This window comes from Rhizopus microsporus (genome assembly GCF_002708625.1).
Source record: "Rhizopus microsporus ATCC 52813 unplaced genomic scaffold scaffold_11, whole genome shotgun sequence".
In the NCBI taxonomy this organism is placed as follows: Eukaryota; Fungi; Mucoromycota; class Mucoromycetes; order Mucorales; family Rhizopodaceae; genus Rhizopus; species Rhizopus microsporus.
Window position 1 is genome coordinate 231,957 of NW_019671926.1, and position 16,500 is coordinate 248,456.

The window sequence follows — 16,500 nt, forward strand, 5'->3', positions numbered from 1 at the left end:
AAGTCATCTACTTTCCTGTATTTTTCATTCAGATATTTTTTTATTATTATTAAGCAAGTTATTAGTAATAAGGAATAGTTCCAAAAGTTGATTCAAAATGTATACATATTTAAGCCTTCAACGTCACTTTGATCTTTCGGACATCGCCGTCAGGACCAACAAGTAAGCAATTTGAGAGCAAGCCATACTCGCATCTCTCGGTACCTTTAGCCTTTTTTCTTCTATCTATGCTAACCATGCTGCTTCCAAGCGGCTCTCTTGCACAAGAGATTAGCTGCCAACCAGGGCCGACATGAAAGGCACCTACTTGTTTCCCATGTCTCATTTGAAATATCTTGAGGATGCCTCTTTTTGACGAATGAATGACCAAGAATTGTAAGACCTTTGGCACTCCAGACGGTAATGGCTGCTGATAAAGCTCGTGTTCAAAGACCTCGACCCAACCACACGTAGCATCTCTCACACCTTTCCACATTCGTATCATCTCTCCTTCCAACACATCCCATAGTATCACTCTGCCTAGGGCATCGCTTGTTGCTGCCAATGTGTGTCTCTGCGAACTTGTGGAAGGTGGGCCCATGTAGATTTGGTTTATCTGACGGAATGAATCATTAGCCACCAGAACAGCTGGAATAGGCGTAGCTGGCTCAATGTTTGTAGGAGGGTGTGGTATGTTGGGCACGTAGGGTGTGCCTGCTCGCTTTTGATTTGCCGTGTTGTTAGCTGATGAACCCCACCAGGACTTGGCAAAGGAGAAGACAGGCGATGTCACTCGTGACATGACATAGGTTGCCATAGATGCAGCTGACAATGAGCTGGAAGAATCAGCAGTGGCATAATAAGAAAGCATGGGATAAGCTCCAACAGCAATGTATCTTGTGCTTGCGTCAAGTAAAGCGTGTGTGAGGGTTGTGTTTGAATTAGAAAACTTTGGTATCCACGAATGTGTAGGTGAAGGGCCTTGAATTACCTGTTAATGATGCCACAAAATATATATACACACACACATAGAGGGAGAAAGAGAATGTTTATACTTGCCTAAACTAACAATATCCTTTACTTGGTCCTGATGCTGAAGTTCCCATTTCTTGTACTGAAATGCAGTGTGCATTCGAGATGCATCAATGCCACTTTCTCGTTGTCCATCACATACTCTCAGTACTAACCACAAGCTCTGGCCATCAATACTCACTACTCTATTTCCTTCAAACAGTATCGTAATATCTTCATCCTCTTTGAGTTGTGAATGAGCCGGCACTTTGAAAGTTGGAGGTGGCGTTCTCATCTTTATCGTCAGCACAGGGGTTGTTTCTAATTGCTGCTCTGTTAAAAGAACACCAGACTATGTCAAGAGATGAGTCTTTCTTTTTCTTTTATCGGACACTATGTAGAATACCTCCGAGAATACTCGAATCCATCCGGTATTATATCCACACATGACATAATTTTGACTAGTAGATAATTATCAGGAGGAAATGGTGATCAGCTTATATGTATATCCTTACGTTGACCGTGTTGAAGGTACAAAGAGTGGTAAGCATAATACGGACGTGATGAGTTCACTATAAGGGAATGAGTGATGGTAAAACAAATGGATGATGATACGTTACCCACTGCTTCCTAAGTTTTGACCTATGGCTGAATATTCGCCTTCGCTGTTCACCTGAACAACAATAAACTTTGTTCTATATGCTAAAACGAGTGTTCGACCGTCACCAGAGGAGGATATAAGATAGTCCTTTGAGAGTATATTGGGAGAAGGAGATCGGGTTGTAAGTTCTGTACGATTCGACGTTGAATCTTCTTCTGCTCCCCAACTCCAGTCTTTGTCCCAACCATCTAAGGATCTGTTTATGAGTCTATATGTTCATGACAATGTATATATACATGTCTATACCTGTTTCTTCTTTTGGCTCTTCTACTGCCTCTTCTACGACTTCCTTAATAGTACTTGATACCTGAGGTAAATTACCTACGAGGATTTCAAGAATAGGAATTGGTATTTTGTGGTGTGATTCTAGTATGCATTTTATCTTTGGCATTTGAATGAATATTGCAGTAAAAAAAGAAAGAGAGAGAGCTTGAATAAGTGAAATTCTGTGGTACTGAATTTAAATTTGCATATGTTTGTAGAAGAAATATATGCACTAATGTATGTATGTGTATATATATGTTTGTGAAGCGTATATGAAACTATCCCTTTAGTGATAATAATGCTTATAAATAAAAGAGGTTCAGAAAGAAGGAAAACTTTATTATTGATATGAAACAAAGAAAAAGAAAGAGACGTATAAATTCACACAATAAGACAAGTTAAGCATCTTGCGCGTTTTTTGTAATAGCTTATTTTTAAAAGCAAACAGTGCAGCAGGCACGTGAATAAATCATTTGGAATACGCTCCCTCACTAGAGTGCAGACTATAAATAGCAGAACAATTCCTTTTTTTCTCTTTTCTTTTTCTTTTACACCAAATAGTAATTGTTATGCCCATTAACTTTTTACTATTTCCTAAAATTAACAGTTTGAAGCTAATTTGAAGCAAGACATTTGTAAGTTGGTGTTCATCATCAGATTGCAATGTGCTTCTTTTACAGTATTTACGTGGTTTATTTTCTTTACAATCTTCAAACTTTTTTTGCACACAAACACACACACACACTCCACACACTCTCTTTTCTCTCTCTCTCTCGCTTGTATCTCATCACGTTTATTCCTATACGTTCTGTTCTGTCTAGGTTCCGGCTATGCACTTTGTTCAGAAAAGAGCTAATCTGCTGAGCAGGGTTGGGCAGCAGCTTGTACGCTAGGCTTAGATGGGACATTTGCAGACATACTTGCAACCATATCTTAATCTGGTCACCGCTGTTCGAAGGGACAATCCACTGAAAGCTTACCAGATAAAAGGCACCCAAGGGCTTGCCTTAGGTAGCTAACTTCTCTGCTGTCCCAGACGGCAATGTTGGCTCAGTCCGCCTTTTTTTTTTTTTATAAAATCAAATATAAACGAAAAAAAAAAAAGAGATAAGGCTCATCTTGTCTCTACTGTAAACTGCAATCTATGCTTTCCTTCTTTAAAGAATGATAAATAGAGGCAATAATTATTTATTATCTTTATGTTTCTCTTATACTTTACATTCTGCATTTACAAAGTATATAGAATAAAAAGAGACACATATGGTTTGTCTGTAAAGGCTTGTGTCTTTTTTTTGTAGCCCTGTAGACTATGATTAAAATAGCGACAATTGTGATTACCTGTGCTCATTTATTTTCTCTATTTCTCTATCTTTTTTATTTATTTTTTTATTGATGAACAGAGGTCGATCAATATTGATTAGATCTTGCCCCATCGTCCAGCGATCTCCCTTTTTATTACGTAGACATGTATCGAACACAACAACAATAGCTTCTATTAACAACAACAAACCACGCCTGTTTCGGAAAGTGCTTCAAGGTGCAGGACTGTTTACCTTGGTTACTGCGAGCACAGTAGGCATCGGTGGCACTGCTCTTTACCAGACAAACGATCAGTTTCGGCATGTCGTCACTGCGTTGGAACGCTGCAGTATAGCAGGTGCAGTAGGAGCACAAGTAGCCTATGACTATCACCGCACACTTTCAAAGAACTATGAGTCTGAAGCAGAATTGGAGTCTGCCAAAAAGCAATGCCATCAGCGCTCAGCCGAAAGAGTGCTAGCAGCCATTCAACGACTGGGCGGCATCTATGTAAAGCTCGGTCAGCATATCTCAGTCATGCAGTATCTCTTGCCAAACGAGTGGTGTCAAACAATGGCTGTGTTACAGGATCGTTGTGATGCTACACCTCCTGAAGATATCAAGGCACTCTTTATTTCAGACTATGGGTTACCTGTTGAAGATATATTTGAAGAATTTGACTGGTCACCCATTGGTGTTGCCTCACTGGCACAAGTACATCGAGCAAAGCTCAAAAAAGAGGTCATGGAAGAACAAGGACTTGGAGAGAACGACGATGATGATCGATGGGTAGCCGTAAAACTTCAACATCCCTACTTGGACGATTACTGTCAAATCGATATGGAAACAGTCTCATTCATTCTTGAGATTGTAAAAAAAGTATTCCCTGACTTTGGGTTCGGTTGGTTGGCAGATGAGATGAGAGAGTCTCTGCCAAAGGAGTTAGATTTTGTTCATGAAGCGAAAAATTCACAGCGAGTTCAAGATAATTTCTTTCAAGATTGCTTACAGAAACGATTCGCTCTTGTTGTTCCTAAAGTGATTTGGGCAAAGAGGAGAATTATGTGCATGGAGTGTAGGGGGATAGCAGCATGTTTGTGAAGTTGGTTTTAATCATGATTTTTATTAGTTATTGTAGGGTCTAGGATTGATGATCTGGAGTATATGAAGCAACATCAAATTGATCCTAAAGAGGTATCAGAAGAGTTGACCCGTGTATTTTCTGAAATGATATTTATTCATGGATTTGTTCACTGTGATCCACGTAAGAAAAAGAAATTAAGGCATATATAGAATACTCATTGTAAAAAAAAAAAAAAAAAAAAAAAACAGATCCTGGAAATGTGTTTGTTAGACCATCCAAGTATCCAAAGCGCTCCAAGTACAATTTTGATCTTGTCTTGCTCGATCATGGCTTATATCGAGAACTCAGTCATGAACTCAGGACAGACTATGCACATTTATGGACATCGTTAATCAAGGGAGATGAAGTAGGCATTCGCAAGTACTCATACAATGTTGCAGGCACAGAAGGATATCAGCTATTTGCATGTATGCTCACTGGTAGAGAATGGGACAAGATAAATCAATCAGATCTAAGCTCGGTTAGGACAGAGCAAGAAGTGGGCAGACTATCTGAAGGAGCTATTGAGAGATTGGTAGAAGTGGCTGATATCCTGGGTAAACTGCCTCGTCCAGTGTTATTACTTTTAAAAACAAATGACCTTTTACGTCACGTGGATGAAAGATTGAATGATACATATGATGAGCGTAATACTTATGTGATCATGGGCACTTATTGTGCTAAAGCAGTATGGCTGGATACCAAAAAGATTATTATAGACAAAATAAGAATGATGGGATTTAGATTTAATCTTTTGAGTGAATTATTTAAAGCTTGGTGGCAATATGAGTCTTTAGCTTATGCCTTGTGGTTTTATCAATTTACGACAAAATGGATTCAAAAGATGTCTCTCTTTTTATTGTAGAATAAAATAATAAATAATTTCCCTTTCTCTCTTTTTCTTTTTCTTTTTCTTTTTTATATATAAATGTCTAAACTCATTCATTACACTTTTGACGCCTTGTTAATCTCTGCTTTCCTTGCTGGAATTAAGCGATCTACTGGACTTCAGTAATATTTTTTTTAACAGCTTTCTTTCTCTCTTTTAACTCTTTTTTAATAGTGCCGCGACAGATAAAATAGAGAATAAAACTATAAGAAGCTATGTCGAAAAATACCTTGGATTTGGCGAATGGGTGTTTGATATGACTGTACTTTATTTAAATCACTCTTCATATTTTATAAACAGAGGATCAACTACAAATGATAAAAGAACATCACACTAATAAAAAAGGGGAGGAAGTCGGCATTTTAATCTATCACTTTTTGACAATTTACACTTTTCTTTGTTATGCGCAGCAATAGATTTAGTATAGTTACAGTGTTTCTTTTAAACTTGACAAATCGCCATACATTTTATTGACATGAATAGTTTTATTTATGAGCCAATTCCTCTAAAATTTTGTCTGCTCCATTTTTCAGTAAAGTTTCTGCAACTGAACGACCCAATGTCTCTGCTAATGCTTCCTTTGCTTCCTGAGTCTTTGCCTCTTCAAGGCTCACTTTATCTTGATGCTCTACTACATGTTGTCCATCAAGACTGGCCACTAAGCCATGTAACCAAAGTGTATTGTTTTCCAGTCTTGTGTTAACACCAATAGGCACACTGCAACCACCTTCCAATTTACGCATGAGAGCACGCTCTGCTAAACAAGTGATTCTGGTATCGGCATGATTTAAGGGTTGCAACATGGCAATTGTATCATCATCTCCTTCTCTACATTCAATAGCGAGTGCACCTTGAGAAACAGCGTGAAGGGAGTCTGAAGGCGGTAGTACTTGTGAAATGCGGTTTCCTAAATTCAAACGTACAAGGCCTGCTACAGCTAAAACGATACCGCTGAATGGTCCATTCTCGTCATCCAATTTGGCTAATCGTGTGTTTCTAACATTGAGAAAAATACATTAGTATCTTTGGGTCATTTTCTTTCGTAATGTCATTTGGCTTACAAGTTTCCTCTCTATAAAATGGTATTAGTTCTATTTTCTATATTACTCTTTTCTTTACTTACCACATCCTTAAACTCCAAATGAGGGTATCTACGCTTTAACTGAGCTACTCTTCGAAGGGAGCTTGTGCCAATAACAGATCCTGATGGTAAATCCTTAATTGTCTTTCCTTTGTTTCGTTCGTTCAATACAAGTGCATCACTAGGATCTTCACGTTCCATAATAGCACCCAAGGTCATGCCGGGTGGTAACATGGTTGGTAGATCCTTTAGACAATGAACAACAAAATCAACCTTGTTATTGGCCAATGCAACTTCTAACTCTTTAGTAAACAAGGCCTTTTCACCAATTTTGCTTAAAGCTTTATCCAGAATGTTATCTCCCAGAGTTGACATGGCTTCAATGGTAAACTCATGATCTGGATATAAGGCTTGAAGTGCATCACGCACCATATGTGTTTGAACTAGAGCAAGTTGAGATTTACGAGTGCCAATGACAAAACTTTTCTTTGAGACATTATTTCTTTCAGTTGTTGAGGCCATATTATTATTATTATTAGAGAGAGAAAAAAAAGAGAGGGAAAAGGCCCCTTGAAATATACTTTTTTTATTTATTTTTAAACTCAAATCACTTGTTTCACATTGAGTTCTTGATCAAGTCAAAAGCTTGTTTATAAACATTCAGCATCGTTTTACATCTTTCTCTTTCACGGGAGATCATTTCGTCTTCTTGAAGTAATTCATTAAAGCATTCTTCTTTATACAAGGCTGATACAAGTCTATTCTGTACTGATTCTCGAGAATGGTTGACAAGTAGATGCATGATAGATTTAGGCACCAGGTCTTGAATATTTTTTCGTACAATGTTGAAATAGCTATTAATAAGAGTGCCTATATAACAATACAATGTGAGTTATTAAAATATATAAATAGAACGAATTTAACATACGGATCAATTGTGTCTCTAATTCTTCTCTATCTGTTGCTTCCTCTTCTAATGATGTCTGTTCCAATTTCTTAATAATCTCATTCTGCATCATGCTATTCACCGACACAAAGGGTGCAGACTGCGCCTTGGTCATCATCTCTTGTAATCCTGTGGCTGGTTTTTCATTTTTGTTGGATCCAAAGAAATAATTCAATAATGATTCTCTAGATGAGACGCTATTTTCCTGGTCAACTCCCACGGCAACAGACTCATGAGCAGCAATCAAATCAGCTTTTTGCTTTGATTCTAATAATTGCTGACGACGTTTCAATGCCTCTATCTTCTTTTTCTTTCTTGTTTCCTGCTCCAAATTAGCCATAGCTCCAGCTGCTCCCAAGAAGTCAGGATGGTTGGTATTGATGTATGCTCTTTCAATAGCGATCAAGCTTTCAACATAGGTAACAGTTGGACCCAATCTTTCTCGTAATAGTTCCGAAACAACTTCTATTAATTTTTGATGGAGTCTTGGGTATCTTAATAGTTCCTATATTCATATAAGTATTTTTTTGTTTTGTTTTTCTACTTCATACACACACATACCATTGTATCTGAATTATGACAAACTTTCATCAGTTCTTCATAGACCATTTCTACACACCTTAGACTAGGTGCTTCCAATAGTTTAATCTGTGGCCTGACTAGCAAGTCAAATGCTAATTCGGGTACAAACAGCGAAGGACGAGGACCTGTTGAATTTCGAATGGCAGTACGAATATCATGGTCGGATAGATTGGAGCAAGGGGGTATAGCTTCTAATGATTGTTTGAATATGCTGTTGAATATATAATAAATTCGTGCACCACCACATCTACATGTATAATATAAGCACATGATCTATATATCTATCAAACTTTCACTTACAACTCTTTGGTAGACATTTCAGATGATGTTCCATCAATAGCAGCAACAAAGTCATTAGCAAATTTGGTCAGTAATCTTAAAACAAGTGGCCCTCTCTGTATTGGCTCCGCTGCTCTCGTCGATTCGCCATACTGTGCCAACTCTTGTTGCTTTTCAGTAATCAAACTACTCAACCTCGTCCTCAGTTCTGGTAGTTTTTCTTTAATATGAGCCAACAAGATCTACACCCATAGATTAGACTCTTTTTTTTCCTTTATTTTTTTTTTCGGAAATACCTGGTTCAGTTGCTTGTTTAAATACTGTGTTCCACATCGAGGCGCAATGCTGCGATAAGCTGGATGCTGTCTAAAGAACTCATTTTCAGCTTCAAGTGCTAGATGCATAGGCTTATTTGTCAAGATATCCTGTTGACTTCGATTTACTACACCAATAAATCCCAACTTTAAAGGATAGGCCTTTCCTGCCAATATATCCAGAGCATGTGTACCAGCATCCATCAAGTCTAATTTTGTGAGCACACCGATCGTCCTTTTACCATCTGGGTCCACTTGTCTGGCTAGTTTCAAACTATCGGAATTGACAAGATCTGAATTGGCAGGTGTAACAGCCAAGATGATACTGTTTGGGTTTGATATATAATCCATCACTAAGCTGCGTATTTGTTGCTCTATATCACTTGGTTGATCCCCTGAATTTTTTAGGAGTTGTTATTTTTTTCTTCCTCTCTTTTTCTTTACATTTTTATATAAATTACCTATAGGAATCTATATGAAAGCAAAGGAAGGTAAGAACATCATGTATATTTATTCTGCGTATGCCCTAACCTTTGTCAACCCCGGCAAGTCCACCAGGGTCAAGTTGAGTACTTTGGGAGAATAGATACGAAGATGAATAGGCATTTTGGAGATACCCTTGTTGGCGCCTGCCAAACGACTTGTCTCGCGTTCAATCTCTTCACGAATTTCACTGAATTCATAAAACTTTTTATCCTTGATGTGTAAGAATTCACCATATTCTAAAGCCGAAGGCTGATGTAATGTCACTAATTGAAGTACCAATGGTCTCCTTGTCACAATGCCACTTCCTCTCGGTAAAAAGTCACGTTGAACAAATGTCTCCAGGACAGAGGATTTACCAGAGGATTGAGAACCAACGACGATAATAAGAGGTAAATCAAGCGAGTTGTCTGCGCCCACAGAAGCAGCCACTGTTTGCAGCTTATTCATTAGCTCAATCAGGTTGGACATTTTTGTTGTCTATTCTGAAATACAACGCAAAAAGGTGTGTGTGTAAAAAGGTGTGGCGAGGAGCAGGGCAGAAATTACAACTTACTGAAAAAAAATTAAAAAAAGGGAGCACATACATTTTTAGTCCGCACTTGATAAAGTCCGCTTGTCAAACTCTCTATATCTGCTACGAGATACAGTCTTTTCAGAAAGTAAAGTCGCATTTTTGCAGTTTTTATAATACAATTTATACGAAAAAGCGACAAGTCAGCGCGATATATCTTTTTAGAAAAAGTGTATACACATGAATGTGACAACTGATACTGCGATTCCACCTTTTGCTGGTTTTCAGTAGTCTGAAGTTGATGTCAAGCATCTTCTGTCTTTTGCAAAGCAAATGCGTAAGGCAGTCTTGAAGATGAGAGATGACCAGTACATTGAGCATGTCAAATGCGAGGCTTGCTCTTGGAAAAATTATGATGAAAGCTGGCAACATTGTACGAATTTAATTGTCATGAGTAAACATGGTTCTGCAAAGAAGAAAGTAGAGAGCAGATATATATTCATAATAATAATAATGAATGGTATAGCTAATTGAATTTCACCGAGCATATTCGAGATCCATCCCGAGTTGGCTCAAGAAGTGCTGTCAAATCGGTCTTCAGTAAACGCATTAATGTAATCGTCTGGAGCAAGTTCCTCTTTTTTTGGAGTTTATAAACGAATTTGTTGCTTAATTAACCCTGTCGTATTTCTGCGTATATATCAAAGATGATTACACCCTTTGACGTAATATACTCAGTATCTATTTCGTACACAAGCCAAGATATTATTACTAAGCCCACAACATTGGTTCATGGTGTCTGTAGTTTGTAGTAGTTAATAACGTGTCATATCTGATATGTAATTGGTTGACAACATTTATTCTTGCATATAAAGAGCCAATTTCCCCTTTTTCTACGAATCTATTTCTTTTCTCTTTTCATAAAAAGACCTATTCCAGCTTGTTGTATTCTTATGCTTCCAAGGTAAACTATTCATTCGACAATATTACAACCTCCACTCTAATCTCGGATGCGGTTATAAGCTTTCTAGTGGTACTCTCAATATTATTACAAAGAGCAGAGAGTCACAATTGGAATTGCAATGACGTACATACGCTCCTTTTTTTTTTCAAAATTCTCTTTGTACTGACTTAAAGATTAAAATAGTATAAAAAAGATTCCAAAGAATCATAAGTGATATAACCGAGTTATGCTGTCCTCTATACTCTCCGATTCTGAGAGATCAATGACGCTTCGTTGGACCAATAAAATAAATAACAGCGCTCCTCTCCGCCCTGACGCTGTTGTGTCAAGTATGGTCCAACATGATATTTTGCGCAATGTAAGCTATGGTGGAGTCAAAGTAGCAAAAAGAAGCTGCAATAAGGCAGCTTTTTGCCTAGACTTGACTCGCTTGTCTTGCTTCTGCAAGCAAGCAATTAATGATCATTAATTGAATGCTGCACTCGCTTTCCAGATCCATGATCAGTATTGGTTTATCTCCTCATATCATAAACTAATCAATGAATATATGCGTATGTAGGTTTTCATGTGGCATTTTTTACTACTCAATTAAACCATGGTGGAAATTGGACGTACACAGCTCTCTCGTTCTTTGGACGATTTGATGTCCTTTACCAATTTGAAGAATTTGAATATGCTGCTGAGAGTATGCAGTGTGCTTTGGAGTCACTGTAAAAAATTGAATGACCAAAGTAGGAAATTTATCCCACTGAATAACTTGGTCGTGCTCCTCAATTCCAGCAAGAACAGAAGCAGAATAAGCCCTATGTGCTTTAATTAGCTGTAGCCATTCCTTATCAGTTTCTTTAAAATAAACTTTATCTTTAATTTTTGTAGTCCTCAAAAGCATCGAGAAGTATGCTTATCTCAAACGTCGTTGACTCTGGTTCAACTACGGATGTGATAATAAGCTTCAAGCCACGCTTTATTTTCAATAATGTGATAGTGCGAGCTCCCGAGTGTATGTCCTTATTCCTTCTAAGCCCCACACTGTGGTAATAAGATTTCAAGCAAGAGCAAATTGTGAAGGCCCTTGAGCTCAGTAAAATCTCCCAAGGTCAAAAAGGACAGACGTGGGAGAATTTCCTGTTCGATATCTGAAGAAATTCTTGAAAAGGACTGAGGGATTAGATTTGCAAGTTGGGTCTCAAAGAAACATACACTGTTGCTCCTATTCATAAGGAATCCCGCCCATGTTGGTGGGGAGTATCGAAACTGAAAGAACTGCATTACTGTTCTCTGTCACACATGCACTTTTAGGAAATGAGCCCATAGCTCTTAAATGACAGAAACTTACTTATCTGGTTATTTTATCAAAGGAACATTGTCAGGAACAAAGTATTAAAGAATTTGAAAAAGGTAAAGATTTGCAATGTAAACATACACTGATTGTTGGTGAAATTCTCTTCTGATTCACACAATCAGCTTTGCATGCGTATAAATGCACATATATATGCTTGTTACATCTCTCGCGTGTACCTTTAATAAAGTAGATAAGATCCGTCTTTTTGATTCTTGCATATCCATAGTTCAGCCATATATATTACAGATTGCTAGATCTAGCCAAGTAACTTGTATTCATACAAAAAGAATTTTATTATTATTATTATATATATAAAAGGGAGAAAAAGAGAATGAGGGGGAAAAGAGAAGGTGGGGGAATATAAAATATATAGCAATCGTTTTTAGGTCATATTTAGTGAGACGCATTTGACGCAAGTTCCTCTACAATTCCACTCAGGTTGTTATGATGAGTTGATTGACGAGAAAGGGTATGATTTAAATGTTGAATAGATGTAGGTGTAGATAGATCAAAGTAAGTCTCTGATCGTTCCATTTCATCACTGCTACTACAACTATTGGTCGTACCAGTACTGTTCATACGTTTTTTAGCGATTGATCTACGTTTATCATTCGAAAAGGCCATTTTGATTTTTTCAACCAGGTTGTTGTTGTATTTTGTATTCTTTTGTTTTTGTTCTGCAGCAGAAGCACTTGTACCAATATTGGCGCGATGATGATCTTCTGCATCTGACATAATTGCTATTTAAAAATAATTACTATATAAAGCTAAATAAATAACGTGCATTGTGTAGTATTACCTTCTATGTCATTTGAAGTTGTATTATTTGACGATGGTGGCATCATGCCCGATAGACTATTTGTACATGCTACCAGAGTAGTCGATAGTGGTGGATCACTAAGAATAGCTTGAGTTGGTAATGGATGCAGTATTTCTTCTTCTTCTTCTGCATCAGAAGAGGAGGAGGAAGAACTAGAAGGACAGTGATCGCCTTGAGTTTGTGCATGAGTATTTTTTCGTAGACCAAACTTTTCAATAACTTCTTCTATTTCCATAGCAACACTTGCATCCAGATCGGAATATGTGCGGCAAATAGGGCACTGGAACCCTGGGTAACTGTCAAGTAAAGGACGTATACATTTAAAGTGGTAGGTATGAGAGCAAGGGGCGACAAATAAGGCTTGAAATGGAGCCAGAGCATACAAACAGATGCAGCACTCTTCGACTTGAATATTATCAGATGATGCTGTCAGCTGGAGTTGTTTGTTACTTGTGATGTTACGTAAATTATTAAACGCTGAAATTGAATAAGAAATTTGCTTTGCTTGTGATTGTCTGTTCACTTCAAATCTCATTTTGACTGCACGATAAATTTCTTCAAATCCACCTTGATAGTCAACACCCAGTTGGACTAAATCTCCGTCTCTGATTTCAACAGGTCGACTTTCTTGATTTGCTGGACTGAGCCTCACATGGTTCACAAATGTACCAGAGGATGATTTTGTATCTTTTAAGAGTACCTATTAAATCATTAAAGTTATTTTTTGTTTTTCTGAGGATATCATCCAACATGTGAGCAACCCTCCACCCCCCCTTGTAAATACTTTTTATAGTAACTTACCTTTCCTTCATGGTTTAGCCAAACTTCACAGTGAGATCGAGATACGACTTTACTTTTAAATGATATATGATTTTGTACAGATGATTTATCTGTAAATCTCCCGATTTTAATCACCTTGCCAGCTTCAAGATCTCTTTCAATAATGCTAAATATTAAACTGCGACTGGGATTTTCAATACTGGGCACAATTCGGACATGAACTTTAGGTTCGCTGCGTTGGCTGCTACTTGGCCTTCTAAATAATGGGTTCCTTATGGATGAGCTCGATTCTTCCGTATGTTGTGTTGCCATTGTTAAACAAATAAAATCCGCCATAAAATGCAAAAAATGAAAAAGAAAAATAAAAAAAAGAAGAATTGAAATAATATTCCCCTAGTAACGTCATGCAACCAAATAGGTTTCTTTATTTGGTATCCTTGCTGAATTACAAAACAATTATCCAACGAAAACAATTGGTTACACACATCTGCCATTCAGGAACTACACGGGTTTTGTAGCAAAGGTTAAAAATAAAACTTGGTCTCCAAGCAACGGCGTTGTTTAAAAGTGTTTTAAGGGGGGATAGTGTGAAGTCAAGAAAAAGACAGGGGCTCAACGATATCAAAATGTCCTCTCGACGCTTTTTGTACAAAAATCATACGTTCGTAGCGACTGAATATGGAGGGGTGATTTTTATTCTCCAATCATCATTATGGATACCGTGTGACACATGACATCTGGAAAAAGAATTTCATGCTATTACTAGAAACGAAGGTACAAGGGAAGCTACTATTATCTTAGGGAGAATAGCAAGTCAGGCACTGCATGTGTAGTGGATTATAATGCTGGATAAAAGTGTTTATGTTTAAAGATAAAAAGTGTTGTATACGTGAAGAATAATAGAAGTATGTATCAGCAAGAGGCTGATCACAGTGCCAAGTTCAGATAGTTCGTACCACATAAAAATGGTCAACGCTCTCTTTTTGGCGCTTCCCGGTGGTGCAATAGAAAAAGTTAAGCATTATTCTCTCGCTTGGTTTACTCTCATATTTCCAAAAAAAATTTACAACACCGAGAATATTCACATCACAAGACATACTGCTCGTACATACTTTTTAAAGTAGAGCCTAACGGTGAGAATACAGCGTAGGAAAGTTGGAACAGATGCAGTCAAATGCTACAGAAACGATTCTTTAAACCCAGATGTAACCATCTAAAGTAAAACGTTTTGATTTTCACAACGTGTGATGTCTACGCCTAAGCTTTATTAAAGGCGAAAGATAAATAGGAGCAAAGATAAGTGGAAGAGTTATTATCACTGTATACCTTAATCTGATGATAAGTGGTATGGGAAACATGAAGTATTGACTTATTTATAGTTTTTTCCTTTTTTACTAATTTGGGGTAATGACTAAACAAGTTGCTTGCATATTTAACTTAAGCTTCTCTACTATAGAAATGTTATGGAAATAAAAAGGATGGTTTCAGTACTTTGCTTACGAGCTAACACTTGGTTATTGTTATCGATGATAACATTATGCAGTTAATTATTACTTTTTAAGATAAAGTAGTAAGTATTGTGCCCAACAAGGTTTATGCACACCGATAGGGTATATCAACAACTCCGCAATTAGGTTGAAGCCGTCTTATAAAGAGGAGTGCTTTCAATAAAGCGTATTTTGAGCATTATTCATTTTATCTATTCTCCTTTCTTGAGCTATTTTGTTTTATTTATGCCAGTCTTTGAGGGTGACTGTGATTAATGCAAGCAAGTGAAGCAAAAAGCTTGAACCTGTTTAGAAAGTACTCCTTGTTTTGTGCCGCCTGACTAATATTTGCAGAAGATACATGCGTGTTTTACTATTTCTTGTCATAGGCTTCTTTTTACGTTTATATGTCGTAATTTGTATTCATTAAGACCAGTAGGTCAAATTGATCTTGCTCCGTGCTTATCGTGTGCTATGTGAGCCAAAGAGAGTGTGGTTGTCTTCCAAACCGTGGCGTATGTAAGAAAATTGCTGGATTAAATCATGCAGATCTTGCACAGGGCAAGTATTATCTATCACTGTTATACTTATACTACTTACTTTTGGCTTGATTTCTTTGATTAACGTGCAATCAGTGTAGCACAGATTATTTTACTCTCAAATTCGGCCAAGATAAGCTTCTCTATGTTGAAGGTTCCCTAAATAGTACCCCGGCTTCCACATGGCTACGATTGTTAAACGTACCAGTGCCTTCTTCTGAAATTGGATTAGTGTTAGTTCATTCGTAGCACCCCAATTATCCACGAGATTCAATATCGGATTAATATCAAAGACTTTCTGATGTCGGCTCGGTAGCTTGTTTCTTGTTCGTTTTCTAGCCTTGAAGGCCTATTGTATAAACACGCAATTATCCAAATTGGGCTGGCGAGAATGAGCGATTCAGTAAACTTAGGTGATCATAGAGCAGGCCACGTTCAGGTGCTGCAATGACAGTGAGCTCAGAGACAAAAGATATTTCACTACCAACGGTGGGTCGTACTGGAGGGAGCGCTTCTTCAGGTTTCTGGATAAAAATCATATAATCCAGCTCTTTTAATACCCATCACAAGTACGGCGTCTTCTCCAAACCTGGTGCGTAAGCCATGAATAAGCTTTTGATCGGCGCATTGTTTGTTGGAGTAAGATGAAAGACGGATCTTGCGAAAAAGGAAATATCTGTTATGATAGTTTGTGATGGTATGTTCATAGAACTCACTGAGAACGGCAGAGTGTTCAGATCTAACTTGGAGGAAGTCGTGCTTTACAACAATAATAAACAAATAGATTAAAGAAAGTGTGATTACGCATATATATAGACTATTGGATACTACACGAAGGACATACTACTTTCACCTATCAAAGTTGAGCATATAAGTATTGTCTCTCTGCTTAACACAAGGTATAATACTTAGTGTTGGACCACTGATTGGATATATAATGATCCAGTCTTGTTTTTTGATGACACTGTTGCTTCTTTAACAATCACTAGACACCATAAAGCATCTGAAAAATTAAAAAATATGGAAAATGACTTCAGAATCAAATACGTAGTACTATTTGTGAAGGTCAACGCTTCACGCACCATAAAATAGGCTAATGACATGGGTGCTCCTTCTACGCACCGCATGTATGGCCGTTCAATA

The 16,500-nt window shown here is 37.5% G+C and overlaps 6 protein-coding genes across 6 annotated transcripts; 2 read left to right on the top strand and 4 right to left on the bottom strand.

Moving 5' to 3' along the window:
• RHIMIDRAFT_21811 (uncharacterized protein) lies at positions 1 to 2,100 on the bottom strand. Its single transcript, XM_023607346.1, has 6 exons — positions 1,898 to 2,100; positions 1,611 to 1,839; positions 1,506 to 1,562; positions 1,397 to 1,451; positions 1,039 to 1,342; positions 1 to 960 (listed from the first exon to the last, which is right to left on the bottom strand). Exons 1-6 carry the CDS (start codon positions 2,040 to 2,042, stop codon positions 110 to 112), a joined length of 1,641 nt encoding a protein of 546 aa, XP_023464955.1. The 5' UTR covers positions 2,043 to 2,100; the 3' UTR covers positions 1 to 109.
• Positions 2,101 to 3,120: 1,020 nt separating this feature from the next.
• On the top strand, positions 3,121 to 5,253 carry RHIMIDRAFT_257172 (ABC1-domain-containing protein). The gene is made up of 3 exons (XM_023611254.1): positions 3,121 to 4,289; positions 4,344 to 4,478; positions 4,547 to 5,253. Exons 1-3 carry the CDS (start codon positions 3,308 to 3,310, stop codon positions 5,200 to 5,202), a joined length of 1,773 nt encoding a protein of 590 aa, XP_023464956.1. The 5' UTR covers positions 3,121 to 3,307; the 3' UTR covers positions 5,203 to 5,253.
• Positions 5,254 to 5,265: 12 nt separating this feature from the next.
• On the top strand, positions 5,266 to 5,563 carry RHIMIDRAFT_204237 (DUF1748-domain-containing protein; the record flags this gene model as incomplete). The annotated part of the gene is made up of 2 exons (XM_023606743.1): positions 5,266 to 5,348; positions 5,401 to 5,563. 2 exons carry the CDS (start codon positions 5,266 to 5,268, stop codon positions 5,561 to 5,563), a joined length of 246 nt encoding a protein of 81 aa, XP_023464957.1.
• Positions 5,457 to 6,863, bottom strand: RHIMIDRAFT_21859 (porphobilinogen deaminase). Its single transcript, XM_023607355.1, has 3 exons — positions 6,350 to 6,863; positions 6,288 to 6,298; positions 5,457 to 6,222 (listed from the first exon to the last, which is right to left on the bottom strand). The coding sequence occupies exons 1-3, from the start codon at positions 6,827 to 6,829 to the stop codon at positions 5,712 to 5,714; spliced, it is 1,002 nt and encodes a 333-aa protein (XP_023464958.1). The 5' UTR covers positions 6,830 to 6,863; the 3' UTR covers positions 5,457 to 5,711.
• Positions 6,864 to 6,923: 60 nt separating this feature from the next.
• Positions 6,924 to 9,382, bottom strand: RHIMIDRAFT_204099 (putative dynamin-like GTPase Dnm1; the record flags this gene model as incomplete). The annotated part of the gene is made up of 7 exons (XM_023606735.1): positions 6,924 to 7,177; positions 7,236 to 7,758; positions 7,815 to 8,082; positions 8,136 to 8,356; positions 8,411 to 8,823; positions 8,890 to 8,899; positions 8,960 to 9,382. 7 exons carry the CDS (start codon positions 9,380 to 9,382, stop codon positions 6,924 to 6,926), a joined length of 2,112 nt encoding a protein of 703 aa, XP_023464959.1.
• Positions 9,383 to 11,900: 2,518 nt separating this feature from the next.
• On the bottom strand, positions 11,901 to 13,743 carry RHIMIDRAFT_308772 (SMAD/FHA domain-containing protein). The gene is made up of 3 exons (XM_023614580.1): positions 13,353 to 13,743; positions 12,531 to 13,251; positions 11,901 to 12,471 (listed from the first exon to the last, which is right to left on the bottom strand). Exons 1-3 carry the CDS (start codon positions 13,665 to 13,667, stop codon positions 12,125 to 12,127), a joined length of 1,383 nt encoding a protein of 460 aa, XP_023464960.1. The 5' UTR covers positions 13,668 to 13,743; the 3' UTR covers positions 11,901 to 12,124.
• Positions 13,744 to 16,500: the final 2,757 nt, after the last annotated feature.

Bases quoted from the DNA above. Each gene is read 5' to 3' on its own strand.
- RHIMIDRAFT_21859 (XM_023607355.1), bottom strand. From the start codon at position 6,829: ATGGCCTCAACAACTGAAAGAAATAATGTCTCAAAGAAAAGTTTTGTC.
- RHIMIDRAFT_308772 (XM_023614580.1), bottom strand. From the start codon at position 13,667: ATGGCGGATTTTATTTGTTTAACAATGGCAACACAACATACGGAAGAA. The intron at 13,252-13,352 runs GTAAGTTACTAT...ATGATTTAATAG, and splicing joins GGCTAAACCATGAAGGAAAG to GTACTCTTAAAAGATACAAA. The intron at 12,472-12,530 runs GTAATACTACAC...ATTTTTAAATAG, and splicing joins AACTTCAAATGACATAGAAG to CAATTATGTCAGATGCAGAA.
- RHIMIDRAFT_21811 (XM_023607346.1), bottom strand. From the start codon at position 2,042: ATGCCAAAGATAAAATGCATACTAGAATCACACCACAAAATACCAATT. The intron at 1,840-1,897 runs GTATAGACATGT...ACAGATCCTTAG, and splicing joins AGAGCCAAAAGAAGAAACAG to ATGGTTGGGACAAAGACTGG. The intron at 1,452-1,505 runs GTAAGGATATAC...ATTATCTACTAG, and splicing joins GTACCTTCAACACGGTCAAC to TCAAAATTATGTCATGTGTG.
- RHIMIDRAFT_257172 (XM_023611254.1), top strand. From the start codon at position 3,308: ATGAACAGAGGTCGATCAATATTGATTAGATCTTGCCCCATCGTCCAG. The intron at 4,290-4,343 runs GTAGGGGGATAG...GATTTTTATTAG, and splicing joins GAGAATTATGTGCATGGAGT to TTATTGTAGGGTCTAGGATT. The intron at 4,479-4,546 runs GTAAGAAAAAGA...AAAAAAAAACAG, and splicing joins ATTTGTTCACTGTGATCCAC to ATCCTGGAAATGTGTTTGTT.